The sequence below is a fragment of the Agelaius phoeniceus genome, chromosome 15, assembly GCF_051311805.1.
Source record: "Agelaius phoeniceus isolate bAgePho1 chromosome 15, bAgePho1.hap1, whole genome shotgun sequence".
NCBI lineage: Eukaryota > Metazoa > Chordata > Aves > Passeriformes > Icteridae > Agelaius > Agelaius phoeniceus.
The window spans coordinates 9,604,709-9,623,436 of NC_135279.1; the positions used below are offsets into that span (position 1 = coordinate 9,604,709).

Here is an 18,728-nt window from a genome sequence, read left to right on the forward strand (position 1 = left end):
CTGCGGACACGTGGCACTTCCGGGAGCGGCGCTGCGGCTGAAAGGGGCGGGGCCGGAGGCGGGGCTGGGCGGGCACGCGGAGGGGCGGAGCCGAGCGAAACCGAACCGAACCCAGCCGAACACAGCCGAGTCACACCGAACCGGTGCGAGCCCGGCCGAACCCAGCCGAAGGCAACGCAGTAGAGACCACGCCTGCCTATTCGGACAGAGCCGAGTCCATCCGAACGCAGACGAGCCCAGCCGAGTGTGTGAGCCGCGGCTGCCGGTGCCGGAAGGAGCGGCGGGGGGCGGAGCGGGCGCAGCCGCGGGTGAGTGTCGGTGTCGGTGCTGCCCGAGTCCCGGAGCACCTCGGCCTCGGCGGTACCGGGTGAGCGGGGCGGGCGGTGAGGGGTCTGTTGTCCCCGGCTGGCTCCGCAGGACGCTGGGCCGTTCCCGTGTCCTGCCGGGAGCGGCCTCCGGGCCGCGGCTAGGCCTGGCTGGGGGTCCCTGCACGCCCCGACGAGCTGCGGCCTGCGCGGGGCCGCGGGCAGCGCGCCGCGAGGGGCTCGGGGCCGGCCGCTCCCCTCCCTTCCCTCCTTTCCCTTCTATCTCCTCCCTTTCCCCCCCGGCACTGCCCTGGGGCTGCTCGGGCCGCTGGCGGCACCGCCGGTCCTGAGGCTGTCACGGTGTTCGCAGGTCCCGAGCAGCGCTGCCTCCCGGGGTCTGCGGTGGTGAGGTGCCTTAAGGAACCCCATAACCCACGGATGCCCTGCAGCCTCCCTGGGCAGCCGTCTGCCGTGTTGTATGGACCTGACAATACTTGTTAGAAGTATTGTTATGTCTTCAGAAGTTACTGCTTTTAAGGGTTTTGTTCCCAAGTCAGTGAATGGTCAGCAGCCCTGCAGCGAGGATGTGCTCTGACAGCTGGGCTTGGTGAGCCAGGGCTGCCTAAACCGCTGCACCAGCTGCCCTTAGGAACTTGTGTGTTGTAGTGCTGTTTTCATAGGCAAACTCTGCTGTGTCAAAAATTAGTTGCTGTCAAAAAATTGTTAAAATACTTTAAGAAAGTCTATGCTTTTATCTCATTTTCTAACTATGCCTTTCCTTAGTTCTTAAAATACAACATCCAAGTGCAGTTTCAAATCAAAGAATAAAGTGTGTTGTAGGATCTCAGTTTATCCACTGAGTTTCCTAGGGATTTTAGTTTTGTTGCCTGTAGTAATATTTTATAATGTTATGGTGATCATGTGTGAAATTATAACTTTCAAGTTATCATGTTTCCATCCTGCTTGAAAAACTAAAAATACACCCTTGGCACTAGGCTTTAAGCCGTTGCTTGCAGGTTGTGGTTTCAGACTGAACTGTGGCTGAAACTGATGTTTGGTGCTCTCAGGCTGGACTCAGACCTCTTCTCTTGCTGACAGTCCCCACACAGGTGTAGCACAGTGTGTTCCCAGTTCAGGCAGGAGCTGTTCTCTTGGGTGTCACTGGTTTTTGTTTCCTAATTGTTCCATAAAGGCATTTAAAACACTCTTTAAAAGCCTGATATTGTCTCTTACCTTAACTTCAAGAGTCTTCAGAAGTGAGCACTGTCCTAAGGTCTGGGAGTGAAATGATGAATTTTTAGCAAGAAAAAAAGCAAGTTGAGTGTAGGAGGAAAAAATTTCCTAGTTTTCAGAAGATAAAAGAGGTGTGAGTGAGTTTGCTTGCTAGTCCATGCTGTCAGCAGCTTTCCCTTCAGGAGGCTGGCTCGGTGTTACCAGAGCCACTGTGGGGAATTCCTCATTTTCCAGTCTCAGTGAGTGAACCCGCGTCCTTGGTCTGTGGAATGGTGGACCTGGCTCCACAGGAGTTACTGGGTGATGCTTTGCTGATGAAATAACATTGACCAGGGTTGAAGGGGGACGTTTTTCAGTGGTAGATATGTGTCACTGAAGTGATACTAGAAAGTTAACTTTGGTATCTTTGCAGTGGAGACACAGTGAGTTGGGGATGTCTGTAAAAGCACTTGGTATCAAAAGACTGTCTTGGTCCAGCACAGCTTTTCATTCAAAGCTTTTGTCTGCTTCCAGTGGGTTATTTTCAAATCAATCCTTGAAATAACATTAAAATAGTACCTTCATCTCCCTCATGGCTTGTGAACAGTGATTGCTGAGTCTTCATTGTTCTGTTTTCATGGTGTTTTTAACGTGAGCCTGAGAGTTTAAATCTGTATATATTCAACAGCCTCAACTCTTCCCTGAATTTGCTCTCAGCATAACAACTCCCAAACCAGAGCAGAGCCACTCTGGTTTTGCAATGCTTTGATTTGACACAGCTCTGAATTATAAAGTTTTCCTATGTGATAAGAGTAGATTTAATATCGCTATTCAAATATTACCTGTGTGCCTTTACAATTAGCTGTCCATTTTTTTCCCATTTTGAAAGTGTTTTCCTTTAACTGCTGCCAGCTGATATGGAGGTTGTTCTGGGAGGATTTGGGTAGCTCTGTTTCCAGCACCACTTTTCTTATGGTGATGGAAATTGAACCAGTATTAATGCCACTTCAGGTGTGTTTGGAGAGTAATCCTGCTCTCACATTAATCGTTTGAATCTCACCCCTTAAAGTTTTTCTGTGGTGCATGAAGATTGTTTTGGTTGATGTTTTTTGTAAACCTAAGTGTAATAGATGGAACAGGTTAATACAACTGAACACTGAAGTTATTCTCACCTCAGTAATCTGAGCACTTCTCTTACATCACGCTGTTTGCCCTGATTTGCAGGTTATTTGAGTTGATGGTTTCCCTAAGCCCCACAGAGGCTTTTCTCGATTGGTATTTTGCTCAAGCAATAAATAAATCTGCTGACGTGTGTGTTCTGCCATGTTTGCTTATTCTTGACCTTTGATTTTTAGCCATGCAAGGAACAGTTTCAGTCATGACATTGTGTAACTGGGTGTTTATGCATTGACAAGCATATTTCATTGGTATTCTTAAAAATTGTGCCTGTTGCAGCTGCTGTGTTGTTCAGAGTCATGTAGACGTGGTTAAAGGTTTAAGGGTTAGCTGTGGTGAAACCAACACACCTGGTGCTTCGTCATCTGAACAGATTTTGTTCCAGTGCAAGCAAAGGTCATTTAAATATCCACTCCTCTTCCCACATTAGCTCTGTATGATGTACCTGTTGTTGCGTAGCAAAGAAACTCTGTCATGAGTGTAGCTGCTGTGATGGATGCCTGGATTTTTGGGCTGGTTCAGACCTGAGTTTTGACTCCTGTGTGCTGTGCTCTAGGCTCAGAGCTGCCCTGAAGTCCTCTTGTGATGCCCCAAGGCAGCCCTGCAGCTTCTGGACAAGTGTGGTGAGACCCTGTAGCAGTGTGGATGCCTCTCCCAGCTGTGTTTAGCAGTGTAGCCCAGTTTTTCCAGGGCAGCCAGACTCCCACTGTCTGCAGGGGTCATGTATTCCAGTAGGAATTAGCTGGCTAAAGGCTTCTAAGGATGTTGCCCTTTAGTCTCCAAGAGAACTAAAATGCTCACAGTTCACTGTGTCAAACTGGTGCTTTCAGTGGGGTTTAGAGCACAAGTTTGATGAGGAGCAGCTGAGGGAGCTGGGGAGGCTCAGCCTGGAGAAAGGAGGCTCAGGGGGAACCCTCATCACTCTCCACAGCTCCCTGCCAGGTTGTAGCCAGGTCAGGGCTGTTTTCTCTCAGGTGACAAGTGACAAGACAAGAGGAAACAGCTTCAAGTTGTGCCAGCAAAGATTCAGATTGCGTATTAGGAAAAATTTCTTCACTGAAAGGGTGGCCAAGCCCTGCACAGGCTGCCCAAGGCAGTGGTGGGTTCACCACCTCTGGAAGCATTCAGAAGTCCTGTGGATGTGGCCTTGGGGACTTGGTTTAAGTGTTGAACACAGAGGTTCTGGGCTGACATTTGGGCTCAGTGGTCTTAGAGGTCTTTGCCAACCTCAATGATTCTATGATTATCCTCACTTTAGATAATGAGGAAATTAAGATGAAAGCTAGGAAATTATTCACTCATGGCTGCACGATGAACCTAGTATGGGCTCTCAGCTCAGCTTGTTATTGAATCCAAGCTGAAGGAATTCAGTGGGGAAATATGGGGGTCTGGTGGGTTTTTTAAACAAAACTTTTGCATTTAAGGTTTGAATTTTGGCAGCCTGTGCAGGGCAGTAGAGGTCACTGTCTTTGAAGGGTAATTCCAGTGCTTTGAGCTAGATAATTGTTTTCCATAACAAGCCAAACAGACAGGTTCTGTGTGGACAAGGATTTATTTGGTATCAAACTTCTCTAGATTCAACTCTGCAAAACTTCTTCACCTCCTACTGCCTCAACTTTGAACCCCAGCAGCTCCCAGGGGTGGCTGGAGCCCTAAATCTGCACTGATATCCCTCTAGTACCCTCTCTAAGAGCCACCTTTCCCCAGCTGAAAAGTAAAAATTCTGTTTAAAATATTCAGTGGATCATCACATACCTTCAACAAATTGTACTTTGAATAAAATTATTTTTACTTCTTGGAAAGACTTCAGTCCATGTAGAGTTTTCCCAAGGGAGGGGAAAGTCTTTGCTATTGTCGTTTAACTGGTCTATGATACAGTTTACCAAAACTATTTTTTTTTTAACACAGGATTTTAAATTATTTTTGTTACCTATAAATATTTTACAATGCTTAATGAGTGTTCTGACAGAACTTAAATGTATTATGTTTTCTCTTTATTTCAGACTATAAGATTCAGATATGTTCCTATTTGATTGGATTTACAGTGGTTTCAGTAGTGTATTGCAGTTTTTAGGTAAGTCATTCTTGTTTGGGTCTTTTCCTTTCTGCTATTCTTGTGTAAAATATCTGCTCACCTCTGTTATCTTCAAATAAGACTGCTGGGTAAATAATAATATTTGATTTGGTGTACATTCAGTAACACTCAAACAAAAGTTTCACTTATCAATACTGAACATTTCCAGAGTGTGTTCTCCACTCTGTCTTACATTAACCCTTCCTGAAAAAAAATTACATTTTATTTCATGATCATAAAAGGTCGGACTTTTCTAATCATACTACATTTAAGCTGGTGTAATTCACTTGGCTTTTATGGGTCTTCTCCTGATTTTTCTCTGCTGTAAAGAAGTGAAATCAGTTATTTTAATTCAGTTCTTTTGCACATGAAGCTATCATTTCAGAATCCAAATAGGAGGGACTGTCTGCAAAAAATTAGTGTCAGATATTGAAACCCTTTCTCATGTTCAGCAGCACATTGTTCTGTGAGTTTTTGTTCTGTGCCACAGAAATTAATGTGAAACTTCACTGGCATCTTCTCAAGAGCCTCAGAAAATTATTCCCTATTCAAAAAGTCTGCAATCCACATCAGTCCAGGGTGAAAAAGCCCCACAACAATGAGGAAAATTAACGTTAGGATACAGTTAATGTTAGGATACTAAAAAAAGGATCCAAAGTTGCAGATCACATAGGTAAAAGACAAAATTTCCAAGTTCAAAGGATTTTAATAAAGTGGTAAATAGCATTTAAGGCTAAGAAGTCATAGCAAGCTGTGCCACCTACCTTTTATCAGTTGAAAGTTTAAAGTTTTGCACTGAATGTCAGACCCTTGGCCTACTATCAAAATGTTAGCCAGTGAAATTTTAACTAAGTTGACTAATCTTTCTTATCTCTTCCTTAGCTGCACAGTGATTACTGCACACTGGCCTGCTCTTCCATTCCTGTGCAAGCAAAGGCTAATTCTGCTGAAAGACAGAGGAGCTTGAAGCAGCTCCTTCTTTTATGTCCCTCTTTTTCTAAAGGAAACACTTTCTCTTTGCATTCTCAGTTATAGTTAGAGTTGAAGAAGGCAGATCACAACATTTGGAAAACTGCCCACAATTCCCTATGCTGTCCTGTCAGAAGGTTAATGGGATCACTTTAGGAAGAATATCTTTGCACAAGTATACTTCTGGGAGGCACAAAACCATTCTTTAATTTGTATATATGTATAAAAACTCAGGTCTTGGTGTAGCCTGCTTGTTAGTCTTGTGTTTCTCTGAAAGACACCTGGGAAGCTTGAAATGTTGTGGTGCAACCAGCAACATCTGACTGGGAAGCAAAGACTCCTGGATCTGTAGGCTGAGAGGGGGAAAAATATTATTGTTTTTCTATAGGTTAGTAGAGTTGTGTTTAACTCATAAGGTGAGTGTGAACTGGAGTCTCTCCTGTGATCTAAGTTAGTATATGAAAATGTTTGTCCACTTCTTTCTCTGTAAACATTAACACTTTCTCCTCCACTCCACAGTTTATTAGTTAGTGTATATATGGGTAGGTGAGTTTGGGCAGTAAGAGTTGTTGTATTTGAAAGAACTGTGAAGACACCCTGCAGGACCTGGAGTAACAAAGATCATTAATGAAATAAGATGAAGAATAGGAGAGAATATTCATTCCTGCAAGTTACAAAACATGTCCAGCTGGAATGTGATCCCTGAGATTAGCTCAAAGGCAGAGGGAGAGGTGAGCAAACAGCAGTGGTGTAAAGGTCTGCTGGGCAGAGGCACCTCTGCCCCTGCAATGCTGAGCCTCAGCAGGGCTGGCTCAACATCCCAGCACACACGAGCATAGCACATTACAGAAAATAGGGGATTTTTTGCAGTACAGAACAGAATTGATTTTTTGGTTTTAAATTTAATTTTTCTAATGTTTTACTTTGAATATCAATGAGTTTGAAGCAGTGAAAACTAATTCTGGCAGAGGATATAGTGTTGACAAGTTGTAAGAGAATTGCCCTTCGATAATCTCCAATTTAAGAAAATATGGTGTTTGTGTTTTAAAAAATCTTTCCTCTCCTTCACAGCAACTGTTGCATTTCTGGGGTTACAAGTGGAGGGGGAGAAGACGGGCAGAAGACATTTTTATAAAGATGACAACCAATGAAAATAAAATTTCTTATTCCTGTTAGGAAAGCATTGTCACATGGGACAAAGTGTGTCAGAAGTGTCCTGACGATGCCATTCAAGATGCAGCCAACTGTTTTCCTGGGGGTGTGGGTGAAAGTTACTTTTTGTCCAAATAATGTGTTAACCGATATTAAGGAATTCATCCACAAATTATGTATATTGATGTTGAATCCAATTTCTCTGTATTATTGTGATTGAGGTCTGAATTTTCTTTTTTGTCTCGGATGAGTGTTTTGCTGTAATTGGAGGTGGGTGAACAGAGTTCAGGTTCAGAATGGTCCATGATCCAGAACCTGCTGTTAGTGCTGGGTCTGTGCCCACCTGTCCACCACCTGTGAGCAGAACTGTCCTCTTGCTGGGGCAGATTAAACTACACTGGTAGCATTTAGTCCTGTTCAGTCAGAAGCTTTTCCTAAGATAATGGAATGCATTCCATGATTGACACATTCACACCAATTTGTGCCTCTCCTGCCAAGCATCCTGTAAGCTGCATGTTACCTGGTGCAGCAGGCTTGTGGTAAGTGGGAATGTCATTTGTACAACGTGGATAAAGGGCACTGATAAAGGTGTGGTGGAGTTTGCCTGGTCTGTATTTTGTACCGTGACTGTAACACTTCGTTCCTAGGAGCAAAATCATCTCTAGAAATGAACTCTGTTGAACTGATTAATCACTAGGTCTTTTTTTGTTCTAGGACTGTACAAGAAATCAGGCAAACTAGTGTTTCTTGGACTGGACAATGCTGGAAAAACGACACTGCTGCACATGCTCAAAGATGACAGACTGGGACAACACGTCCCCACGTTACACCCCAGTAAGTTCATGGTGCTGCTCCTTAGCTAGAAAGCATTTGAAGAAAAGTAGGATCTGATTATGCCAGATCTGATTATAAGACCACCAGTGTAACTGGGGAGATACAAAGGGATTTTTGGGATTGCAATCCATAGATAGTTCAATCCATAAATAATCTTAAAAAAACAATGTGTGTAGGATAGTTCAGAGTGTTATATTTAAAATTAAGAGGTGAATAACAAGCAGAACAAGAAGAAGTTTTGTACTATATGAAGCAGAGAGTTTGTACTATAGAAGCTGCAAGAAATAGGGGCTTGCAATTTTTGGGAACAGCTTCTCTGTATAATTAGAAAATCAGTGTTTGTGTCTCAGAGGTTGCTGTGTAATTGTTATCCTGGTAACCTTGCAGGAGAAAAAGTTCAACACAGGTTGAAAATGTGGATTGGGGAAGTCTAGTGAGGAGGTGAGAAACTGGGAAAGGATGTGAAGAGGAGAAACCTTGAACAGTATTGAAAATAAAATGCCAAATGCAAAATCTTTTTTGCAATTCAGATGTCAGAGCCAACTGTTATTTGTGTAACATGTAGGGATAAATAATGTAGGAATACTCTGCTCTTCTTAGCATTGTAGACATTTCACACATGCCCTAATGGTTAATAACATTTTGGTGATTCACGAATGTGCCCTTGATTTTGAGAGAATGTATTACTCTCATGTTCTTCTTGAATAACAAAATACTGGAAAGAACCAAAAGAAAGTAAAATCTATGTGGTAGAAGGCCAGGCTTTTCCAAAGCACTGCATAATCTTGACCTAGAACATAATTGTGTGTATTTCCAGCTTCAGAAGAGCTGACAATTGCTGGCATGACTTTCACTACCTTCGATCTGGGTGGACACGCTCAAGGTAAGAGCATGTCTCACTTCAGCTCACTGAACTGGGCTGCAGTTTGCTTCCAATCAGAAGCACGGCCCTGCTGCAGAGACTGACTTCCCAAACTCTTCTGTGACATTGGCTGCTCTTTTGCCCATCTCCACCATTCATCACAAATATGATTTAGCAAGAGCTGCAGTAGAGGAGAAACTTTTGACCAATACTGTGAGGAGGAGTTCGGTACTTTGAATTCCTTGCATTTACCTTCAAACTTACCTTTGTTGACATAATTCTTGGGGAAACAAAAACCATTTCCACACATCAGCATTCATGTGGGATAGAACAGTGATAACATTAGAGTGAATTATAATTTTGTTCTGTTATTTCAAGCTTTGTAAAACATGAAATTGCATTCCAAAGACTGGCAACATAAGCTAAGAATTTTTAAAAAAATCAAATTAATAAACCCACACACACCTGTTGCTTTTTAATTACCAATGTGCATCACTCTGTTATTTGGGGATAATTTCCTTTCATTTTTATTTTCTCTGTAGCTCGCAGAGTGTGGAAAAATTACCTGCCTGCAATTAATGGTGTTGTGTTCTTGGTGGACTGTGCAGATCATGAAAGATTGCTTGAATCAAAAGAAGAACTTGATGTAAGTTTAAATAAGCTTTTGAAAGTTTGAACTTCTAAGAACTAAGCTCAAATACCCAACAGACCCCTGCTGTCACCTGCAAATGAGTAGTAGTGATTTGACCTTCTGTATTTTAAATTAATCAGTCCTTGTTTCTCCATTCCTTTGCAGTCACTAATGACAGATGAAACTATTGCTAATGTGCCTATCCTAATTCTTGGTAACAAGATTGACAGACCTGAAGCCATCAGTGAAGAGAGGTTACGAGAGACGTTTGGTCTGTATGGCCAGACAACAGGAAAGGTATTGCTTGGTTTGTGGTTTTTTTGGTTTTTTTTTTTTTTGGTGAGGTTTTTTGCTTGGGCAGTTAGTTTGCCTTATTTGTGTGTTGACTCTGGTTTGCTCCAGCTATACAAAAGAAATGTTTTTCTAATTTATAAAGTACTTAGTACATAATAACAGTATATAGAATGAATCCCAGAGTCTCTTTGTGTGTGTGTGTGTGTGTGTTAAACATATGTCTACTACAACTTTTTACGTTGTATTTAATGCCACATTTCTTCAGAGAAAATGTACTTGTATCTAGAATAATTCTTAGTACTTCAACTTTCTTATGCACTATTTTTAAACAGTTTTCAGACGCTATAGTTGTAGAGTGAATTATGAGAGAAAACTGAATAGAATCTTTCTCATTTCAAGTGCAAGCTCTAATAATTTTCTACCTAACATATTTGCCTAAAGCTTAGAGATAGATTTACAGCATTGTAGAAGTCTAAGTTTGTAGGTTGCAGGAAGGAAAAAGTTCCTACTGGCATCTGTAGCAACAAGGCAGATTTCTAGTAAGGATCTTTGTGATACTTCAGCTCCTTTTAATGTAAAGTTAATACAGTGCTCTGCTTGTGAGCATTAGAAATGGTGCTTGATGTCCTTGGCCCTTGGGAAGAAACCTCCCTGCAGCTGACAGAGTCATTCCACTGTGGCTTCCAATCACAGCTCCCTTAGCTGACCAGCTCTGCTGAGGGCACCTGCCTTGCAGTTCCTCTTTGCTTATTCACTCTTAGGTGCCCCCCTTTAAGTTCAGTGCCAATCATAGTTTAGGTCAGGCAAAAAGAAATCTTTACTTTCTTGTTTGTTGCATTTTGCCCTCTTGTTTTCTGGTCTTTACACCACAAGTATTTGATGAAGCATGGACACCACTGTGAATCCCCAGTTGAACAGCAGCTTTATTGCACTGTGCTGATCTTGGCAAGCAAACACATGGCACTTTTGCTTTGGTCAGACCTAAAATTTGTAGCAAATGTTTTTTCTTATCTGGTTGGAAAAATGTCGCAAACAGAGCAGGGAACTGTGACTGAACACCAAATATAAGCTCTAAAATTCTCTTTGCATGTCTGCTGTCCTATTCTGGTTTCACATCCCCTCTTCAGTGTGGATGCACGTGAGAACATGCATGGTGTTCTTGTACACAAGTTACTGAGTTTAAGGTCGCATGTTCTGGTCTCCCTGTGGAGGTGTCAGGCCCAGAGAAGCTGGGGATGCCCCGTTCCTGGAAGTGTTTTCATGCCAGGTTGGACAGGGCTGGGAGCAACCTGGGATAGTGGGAGGTGTCCCTGCCCATGGCAGGGGTTTGGAATGAGACTAGCTTTAAGGTCCCTTCTATGATTTTAGATTAATTTATTTTCCAAAATCCCAGTGTCAAACAGGAGTTAAATAGGGGCATTCCATAGAAGCAGATGTCCATGTGGAATAGATGGTGTTTATAAGGGAACTGTAAGGGCATGTTTCACAAGGAGCTGTAAGGGCCTGTCTGTGTCTCTCTGCAGGGCAGCACACCACTGAAGGACCTGAATGCCAGGCCCCTGGAGGTGTTCATGTGCAGCGTGCTGAAGAGACAAGGCTACGGGGAGGGGTTCCGCTGGATGGCCCAGTACATCAACTGAGCCTGCCAAAATCCCAGCAGCACACCCTGCCCTGGGGCTCCCTGTCTGCTCCTTTTTGATCACTCAGTGTACGTAACTTGAATTCATTTGACTGTTCAATTTTAAAAATACACATTTTTAGCTAATTATATCATTGATGCTAAATTGTAAGTGTGAGGATTGCGAAATTATTTCAAGCAAGTTTGTAAGTTTAAATACCACAACCTGTGAGCTTTCTAATCCCATGCAACATCCTTTTGCAGCTTTTAATTTAATGAGTCTCCAGCACCATTTTTGGTCAGAGCAACTTTCCAGTACAGTATGTTTGAATGCACTTTTTAACAGCTGAAAACGATGAACATGTGAAAAATATTTAATGCTTATGTTAAATTTTTTATGTACTTTTTTGAAACTGGTTTTATAACTTTAGAGTATATAACCATCTTTCAAGGAATAATAAATAATTAGCTGATGGATAATTGCATGATGCCTTACAGTTTTCAATAATACACTTTCTTATGCAACGTCATGCAATAAATTTAAATCCAGTTTTTGGCATCTTTAATGGGAAATGTTTCATTTTAATGTGTCTTAACTAGTGAGGCTGATCTGAATATGTGGGATATTTTCCTGAAACCCAAGCAGGCCACAAAGTAGTTTCATTGTAGATTAGAGAAAGATGGGTTTTTTCAGACTACTAAATTGTATTTATTTGACGATTTTCCATAGTAAAGGAAAAATCCACTGTGATGCCCTTATAATTACCACAAATACAAAAAGTCTAAATTAGCTGTGCCAAAGTAAATCTTGAATTAATGACAAAAGTGGTCTTAATCTACTGGTCTCTTGAATTAAACCCCTGATGTGACACAAGAAATACAGTTTCTTTCTGAAGAAATAAGATTAACACTGCACTAAATATCCCATTTCCAATTTCATTCATTTTTGGGTCTACCGGAAGACTTGCCCATGAAATTTCCAGGAAAAAGAAGGGGTTGCCATTGCTGCTTTTGCAGGTTTACCAGCTCACACCCATTGGCCAGTTTTATTTTTAGGACAAGATGGATTCTTTTAAGTGGATTCTTTTAGGACAAGATGGATTCTTTTAAGTGGTTTTGCCCTGAAATCTGGCCAGTGTGGCAGCTGTTGGCTGCCCAGGGCACTTATTTCTGGGGTAAAAGTCAGTCCCTCTTTCCAGTTTCTGACTGCTTCTCCCTGCTTTTGAGTGTTAGTTCCCCAAGGAGAAAGCAGGTTATCTTTGAAGAAAGGATGCTGCAGCACATTTTATTGATGCTGGCTGGGAGCTGTGGTGGGTGCTTTCTTGTGCTGGGCAAGTTTTACTCCTAATTTGCCAAAAGTACGTGGGGTTTCAGCCTTGGAGTCACCATTTCACTCTGATGGGTTTGAGTTTCACTGTGTAGTTTGTTTTGTCCTTGTACAAATACAAACTGCTGCAAGTTGTACTGAATCCTTTTACTTCCTGTTGTATATCTTCTCCAAAATACTTTAGGCCTTATGTTTCCAATATCCATGGCAGCAAATGTATTTCTGACTGGTTTGATTTCATAAATAACTTTCTTTTGACCTCTGGGCTTGAATCTCAGATCTAAAGGCTGTAGGCACAAAGCAAATAAATGAGACTTATTCCTTGCCCAAACCTGAACTGGTATGATTGAATATTGATGATCAGTTCCCCACAGTCCTAGATTGTGCATCTGAATAATTCAGAACCTAACTAATATAAATTGTAAATGAAGTTTATTACTGCAGAATCACATGCAAAACATTAAGCCAGTTTGTGTGTGGTGCAGTTCAGTGTGAGGGCATTGGAGGGCTTTTCCAAATGACCAACATAGAGAATTCTGCATTTTAACTCATGCTCAGCTGTGGAGTGGTGTCTCTGCTGCATAAATCCAGACTGGAGGCAAGAAGTGGCCTCTCACCACTGTGTGGACAGTGTGTGTCTTTACTACCTACAGCCATTATGTAGGGGATGTGCCTCTTGGTTTTTTTCTCTAGCTTTTTCTGATGATGGTGATAATGCAGAGAGCCACAGCTAAATCACTAGATGGTGTAAATATTAAAAGTACTACTTGCAGAGTCACATTGTGGTGTTGATGTGAGGGATTTGGGACTGTGTTGCCTGTGCTTATGGAAATGAAGCTGGAAGTGGAGATGTTGTGCTGCACTTCCACAGGCTGAGCCATTGCATGGGCTTGGAGGGGTCCTCCTCACCTGCTCTTCCAACCAACTGTGAACAGCAGCACTAAAGAAAGGGGTAATCCTATTAAAAATTAAAAAGGAAGGGAGGTGATGGTGCTTAAAAGTGTGTGTTAAGAATAATTCCCAGTGTTGTGGAAACACTCTTGGTTCCCTGGTTCCTGCTCTGGGATGGTGGCTGAAATGTTATTGTAATAAGGGCATGAAGAAACCTGGACCTTGTGTTATCCAGCTGGGTATGTTGTTGGAATAGGTGATCAATGCTCAGTGAAATACATAAATAATCTTGCTCTATTTCATTTCATTCAGCAGAGGAAGGACCTTTCTTCTGTAGTTTACATTCTGTTGTGCACATGAATGTGAATGAGTGTTGTGTGTCTTTGTGTGAAGACTTTATTAATAGACAAATATACTGATGAGAATTTTCCTGGTGGTTCTCATCCCCACCCCCTCCATATCCCCCTGGCCATTTATTTCTATTTTATTCCTATGACTGTGGCCAGTCTTGCTTCAAAAAAGGTAGTGTTCACATTTGGGTCTGACTTACGGGTTTTTTTTTTTTTTTTGCACTCTTGACTATGCAGATTTTAATTGAACATCACTTTAAAGAATGTGAAAAAGAAAACTCATTAATAAAGATGTTATTTATGAATTGTCTCATTTTGTTTTTACATTGCAACAGTTCCTTAAGAGAAATGAATGCAGATTTCTAAGATCCTACTAACTACTTCTGACAGTGGCCTGTATTTCACAGCAGTGACCCCATTTACCAACATTTCTGGGTTGAATAAGATTTCTTTTGCTTGGATGTAATTAAAATTGGGGTCTAGTATGTACTGTATAACTGAGAGGTGATTGCTGTATTTCAGTCTTGGTTTAATACATTTTTCAGCAACAATTATTGGCATTGGAGATGGGAAAGCTCTCCAAGCTTTCTCATTCATCCTCTGCCAGATCAGGATTATTTCTGTGTTCAGGTTCTGACTATGATGTGCCAAAGGTGACCTGTGGCATTCACTGGAGTACAGTACCTGCATGAGTGGGAGATTTATTGCGTTTTGATAATTGGATCTGAGCATCAAATAGAACATTTGGCATTCACTTATTTATAATAATGTCAGTTCAGAAAAATGATGGAGGTGATCTCCAATCCCAGTGAATTCACAGGTCTGCTGGAGGTCAAATTGTTCTTCTCTTGTTGGTCCTGTCAAAGTATTTGGTTGTTTCCAACCAAAGTCCAGTGTTTCTGTTGACTACAACATACTCACATTTAGGTCACACTATTGTTGGTTGTGGACTCAGGAGTTACATTTGAGCTTCATCCACTGGGGTCAGTGGGGATGTGTAACTTCCTTGCACTTGGACAAACCACTCTTTGCACTGGTGTTTCTGTTCTGAAATGTGAGTGCACTCAATGTTGAAAATTGTAATTTATAAAATAAACTGCAGAAGAAAAGCTAAAGGTGAAAGTGTTCTTTAACATGTTGTCGATGCATTTGTTATTTTCTTGTCCCATCCTATACTGGAAACACAAGTATTGGGAATTGAAAATAAAATTTTGCTTGAAATTTTACGGAGTTTTAAACAGGTAGTTCTTGTGAAATTATCAAAATCAGGAAAAAGTGTACCCAGTATATGGTCTAGGAGTGAGCTTGGGTTTTCTTGGGTGGATATAGTAATAGTTCTGTCTCACTTTTGCTCAATTTTTGTTCATGGGTGTATGGAAAAAAATCCTCTATCTGGAAAACTCTTTGAACGTGGACAAAATTGCCTTTCCTTTGTTGCAGTTCTAAAATAAGATGGAAGGATATAATCTTAGAGGGGAGTGATACTTCCTTAGAATCCAGCTGTGCTCTAGGATTGGCCTCTTGGTGGGACTATGGAATGGGGGCTGCCACTGGGTTCAAACTTACCAAACTGAGTGTAGCCCACAGGAGAGTGTGTTAACCTACTGTTAGAGAACTGTTTCCCAACCTTAATTAGTTTACATTTTTCAAATTATTTTTTGTCTGCTTTTGAATTACAATTAAAAATTTGATGAGCAAGCATGGTAAAATAATAATTTAAAAAATATATCACTTGTTTTTCTTATGACCCTTTTTCTTACTGCACATGTTGCATCATAGTAAGAAATCTTACAATAATATTTTGGAGCCTTTGATGCCTTTCATTTCAGGGCCTCAGAGCTTTCAATCTGCTACTGTTGCCTCATCATCCTTGTGAGTGCAAGGGCTCCTGTCCTTGTTATCCCTCTGGTGCCAGTGGTGGCTGGGGGGATTGGGTCATGCTTGGGCTCTGCCTGAACAAGAAGAGCTCTCACAGCAGCCCTGAAGGAAGTGGTGCCTCCCTAACGTGGGCACTGTTTGCCCATGTCTGTACCAGGGTGACAGAAGCCTCCCTCACGCAGAAGCTACTGGAGATACCTCACAAACCTTGTGTAAATTAGTGGCACACTGGACTGTTTTGGGGGGAGCTTTATTCCAACCCTGTGATGCTTAAAAATTCTGAGAAAGAGAAACCTCTATCAAAGAAGAAATTCTGCTGGTGTTTTCAGAGCCATTGTCAGGCACAATGCAAAAGAGAAGCAGTATGAAGTTTACACATGTTGTTTGCCATTATTACTTTGTGAGAAATGAAGAAAACCCAAAAAGTTCCTCTGTGGGTAGTTGAAGTTAGCTGAGCTGCTGTGAGTCTGGCTGCAGTGAAGAATGTGTAACAGATCCTCACACATGTGACTGAGGGATGAGTCTATTTATGTGCCTGTAAACATGAAATTATGAAATGCACACCATGGAGATGGGGCTGGTGAAGTCCTTGGCTGACCTGGTCAACTGTCATTTGGCTTGCACCTCTCTGGGAGTACAAAGCAAATCTAAACTTGCTGCAGAACATTGTGCTGCTGGAAGATGTTTACTGAAAGGGAAGCAGGTTCTAAAATAAAGCAAAAAAAGCATCCTGTGTGTTACCAGGTAAGAGGGAAAATACTGTGAGTTTCTGTAATAATATCTCAGACACCTTGTGGGCATAAGAGCACTTGACAAAGACAGCATCTAGGAAAAAAACCACAATAATTCTTCTTTTGTATGTTCCAGATCTGAAATAAACAGATGTGTGGCTGAGACTTGCATCCTTTCTGCAAAATATAAAAAAGTGCAAATCTCAAGATTGCAAAAAAACGAAAAAAATGTGAGAGAAATGGGTGATGGAGACTTTGCTTTTGCACTCATTAGATGGTACCAGACCTGCACAGTACGAGGCTGTGGTGGGGAGGGAGCTGGTCCTACCCTGAGTCCTTTGCTGGAGCTTTGTGGGATCCAGCCCATTGCCACAGGGCGTGAGTAGGAGGGCCCTGGGCAGGTGCTGGCTGGGACAAGGAGCAGCCTGTCTGTGCAGGCACAGGAGTCCTGCCACGTGGGAGGAGACCCAAAGCCTGCCCTGGGAACTGGGTGAGAAAATCATGCAAGGAGAGAGAGCAAAACTCCATCCAGCCTGGCCCTGCACAGGGACAGGACAGCCTGTCCTGGACAGCTTCTCTGGGCAGCCTGTGCCAGGGCCTCACCACCCTCACAGGGAAGAGCTTGTCCCTAATATCCAGTCTCACCCTGCCCTCTGTCAGTGTGATCCCATTCCCCCTTAGCCTGTCACTCCATGCCCTTGTCTGAAGTCCCTCTCTGGGTCTCTTGGAGCCCAATTAGATGTTGGAAGGATCTGTAAGGTCTCCCTGGAGCCTTCTTGGCTCCAGAATGAGCAACCCCAGCTCTCTCAGCCTGTCTCCAGAGCAGAGATGCTCCAGCTCTCAGAGCATCTTTGTGGCCTCCCCTGGAGCTGCTCCAACAAATCTCTGTCCTTTTTATTTACTCCATTTCTGATGTTCTCATTTTGCAGAAGAGGCAATCAAACTCCCACCTCATTTTCAGCAAATGCTTGAGCACAGTCCTTTCAGAAACAGATGGTGCCCCCTCCATTCACACACAACATTGCCCAAACTCCTGCAGCAGCATGTGCCTTCCTCTCCCTCCTGTGCCATGCAGCCCACAGGGCATGTGTTGCAGCACTGCACCTGACCCCTGCAGCCTACATTGCAGTGACTCCCTGGGGAATAGCCTGCTCCCAGTCCTGACCTTTACAAAGTTTGTGGGTCTTTTGAGCTGAGTAAAAAATCAGGTAAAGTGGAAAGAGCAGCCTTCTATCCCACAAACCTTCCACAGTACTGGAGATGTTCTCAGTGGAAAGCTGTGCCTGATGGGAAGGATTCAGTGAGGAGCCTAGGCTGGCATCTTACTGCTGCACAAGAGCCAAAGAAAACCCTAAAAACCCCAAACTCAGCTCATTCCCCCCCTGCCAGTGCACCCACACCCCATATTGAATGGCTGGGCAGCTCTGCCAGCAGTGAAGTGTTGGTGACTCCTGCAAAAATTTTGACTAGAAATTACTTTTAAATGGTTTTACTATGAGCTTCCTAATTGTGTACAAAGGACAGCATAGAAGAGTAGGATGGCAAGAAAAAAATGTGTTAAGATTTCACATTAACTGGCTTTTTGCTGTTAGGGAAAATCAGAAATTTATGCCCCAGTTTAAGCTTATCATGGCGTGCAACCCATTTTTGGGGTACTTAGCAGAAATCATCCTGGTCAAAGTTTAAACATTCATTTTATTTCCACTTTCAAGTTATGTTCTCATGCTTTTCTTTGTCTTGGACACTCAGAATCATGGAATTGTTTAGGCTGGAAAAGCCCTCTAAGATCAAGTGCAACCATTCACACAATTATTGGTGTTAATATGATTAGTGTTATATAATATAATTAGTGTTAATATGCTGCTCTGGGCCCTGTGCATTCCTCCTGCCCTTGAGATGAATCCCAGCCCAACTGGACCATGGCAAGGTTTGCTGAAGCACTCAGTACTACAGCTGCAAAAGATTTGAGCCTTGATTTGATTTATGCCCCACAGGGAACTGCAGCATCAGGTATTTAGGATAAGATGCTGAGTATAATTTGATCTTGACAGCTTATGAGGTTAGGACAAACACTGCCTAAAGTCTTAGTTTCTTTTCTTTACTGGTACTTATTCAATTGCAGAAGGACAGGAGGAAAATCATTCAAGTTTTGGTGCATTGGAAAAGTAGGATCAAGTCTTTCATTTTGCACCTTTAAACTCTCAAGGCTCAGTTTTGCTCATGCAAAATTTGTTCATCCCTCACATACTGCTGGTGCTGCATTTGCTGGACTGGGGTGATGTACCTCTGAGTGACAGAGGGGATTCTAGCTCCAAAAGAGCTCCTTTGATTCAGATTTCAAAAATATATAGTTAGGATCTGTGTAAGAGCTTTAGTGTAGTGGATAATTTGGATGTTGGCCTCCTTTTCCCTATGAATTTTTGT

The 18,728-nt window shown here is 42.3% G+C and overlaps 1 protein-coding gene across 2 annotated transcripts; it reads left to right on the forward strand.

Moving 5' to 3' along the window:
• The first annotated feature begins 62 nt into the window (after positions 1–62).
• SAR1B (secretion associated Ras related GTPase 1B) lies at positions 63–14,810 on the forward strand. 2 transcript variants are annotated; one of them, XM_054643041.2, is made up of 7 exons: positions 63–367; positions 4,697–4,767; positions 7,603–7,722; positions 8,540–8,605; positions 9,127–9,230; positions 9,381–9,512; positions 11,033–14,810. In XM_054643041.2, the coding sequence occupies exons 2-7, from the start codon at positions 4,713–4,715 to the stop codon at positions 11,147–11,149; spliced, it is 594 nt and encodes a 197-aa protein (XP_054499016.1). In that variant the 5' UTR covers positions 63–367; positions 4,697–4,712; the 3' UTR covers positions 11,150–14,810. The 2 variants fall into 2 exon arrangements, with proteins under 2 accessions (XP_054499016.1, XP_054499015.1); XM_054643040.2 differs by having other exon boundaries at positions 64–308.
• Positions 14,811–18,728: the final 3,918 nt, after the last annotated feature.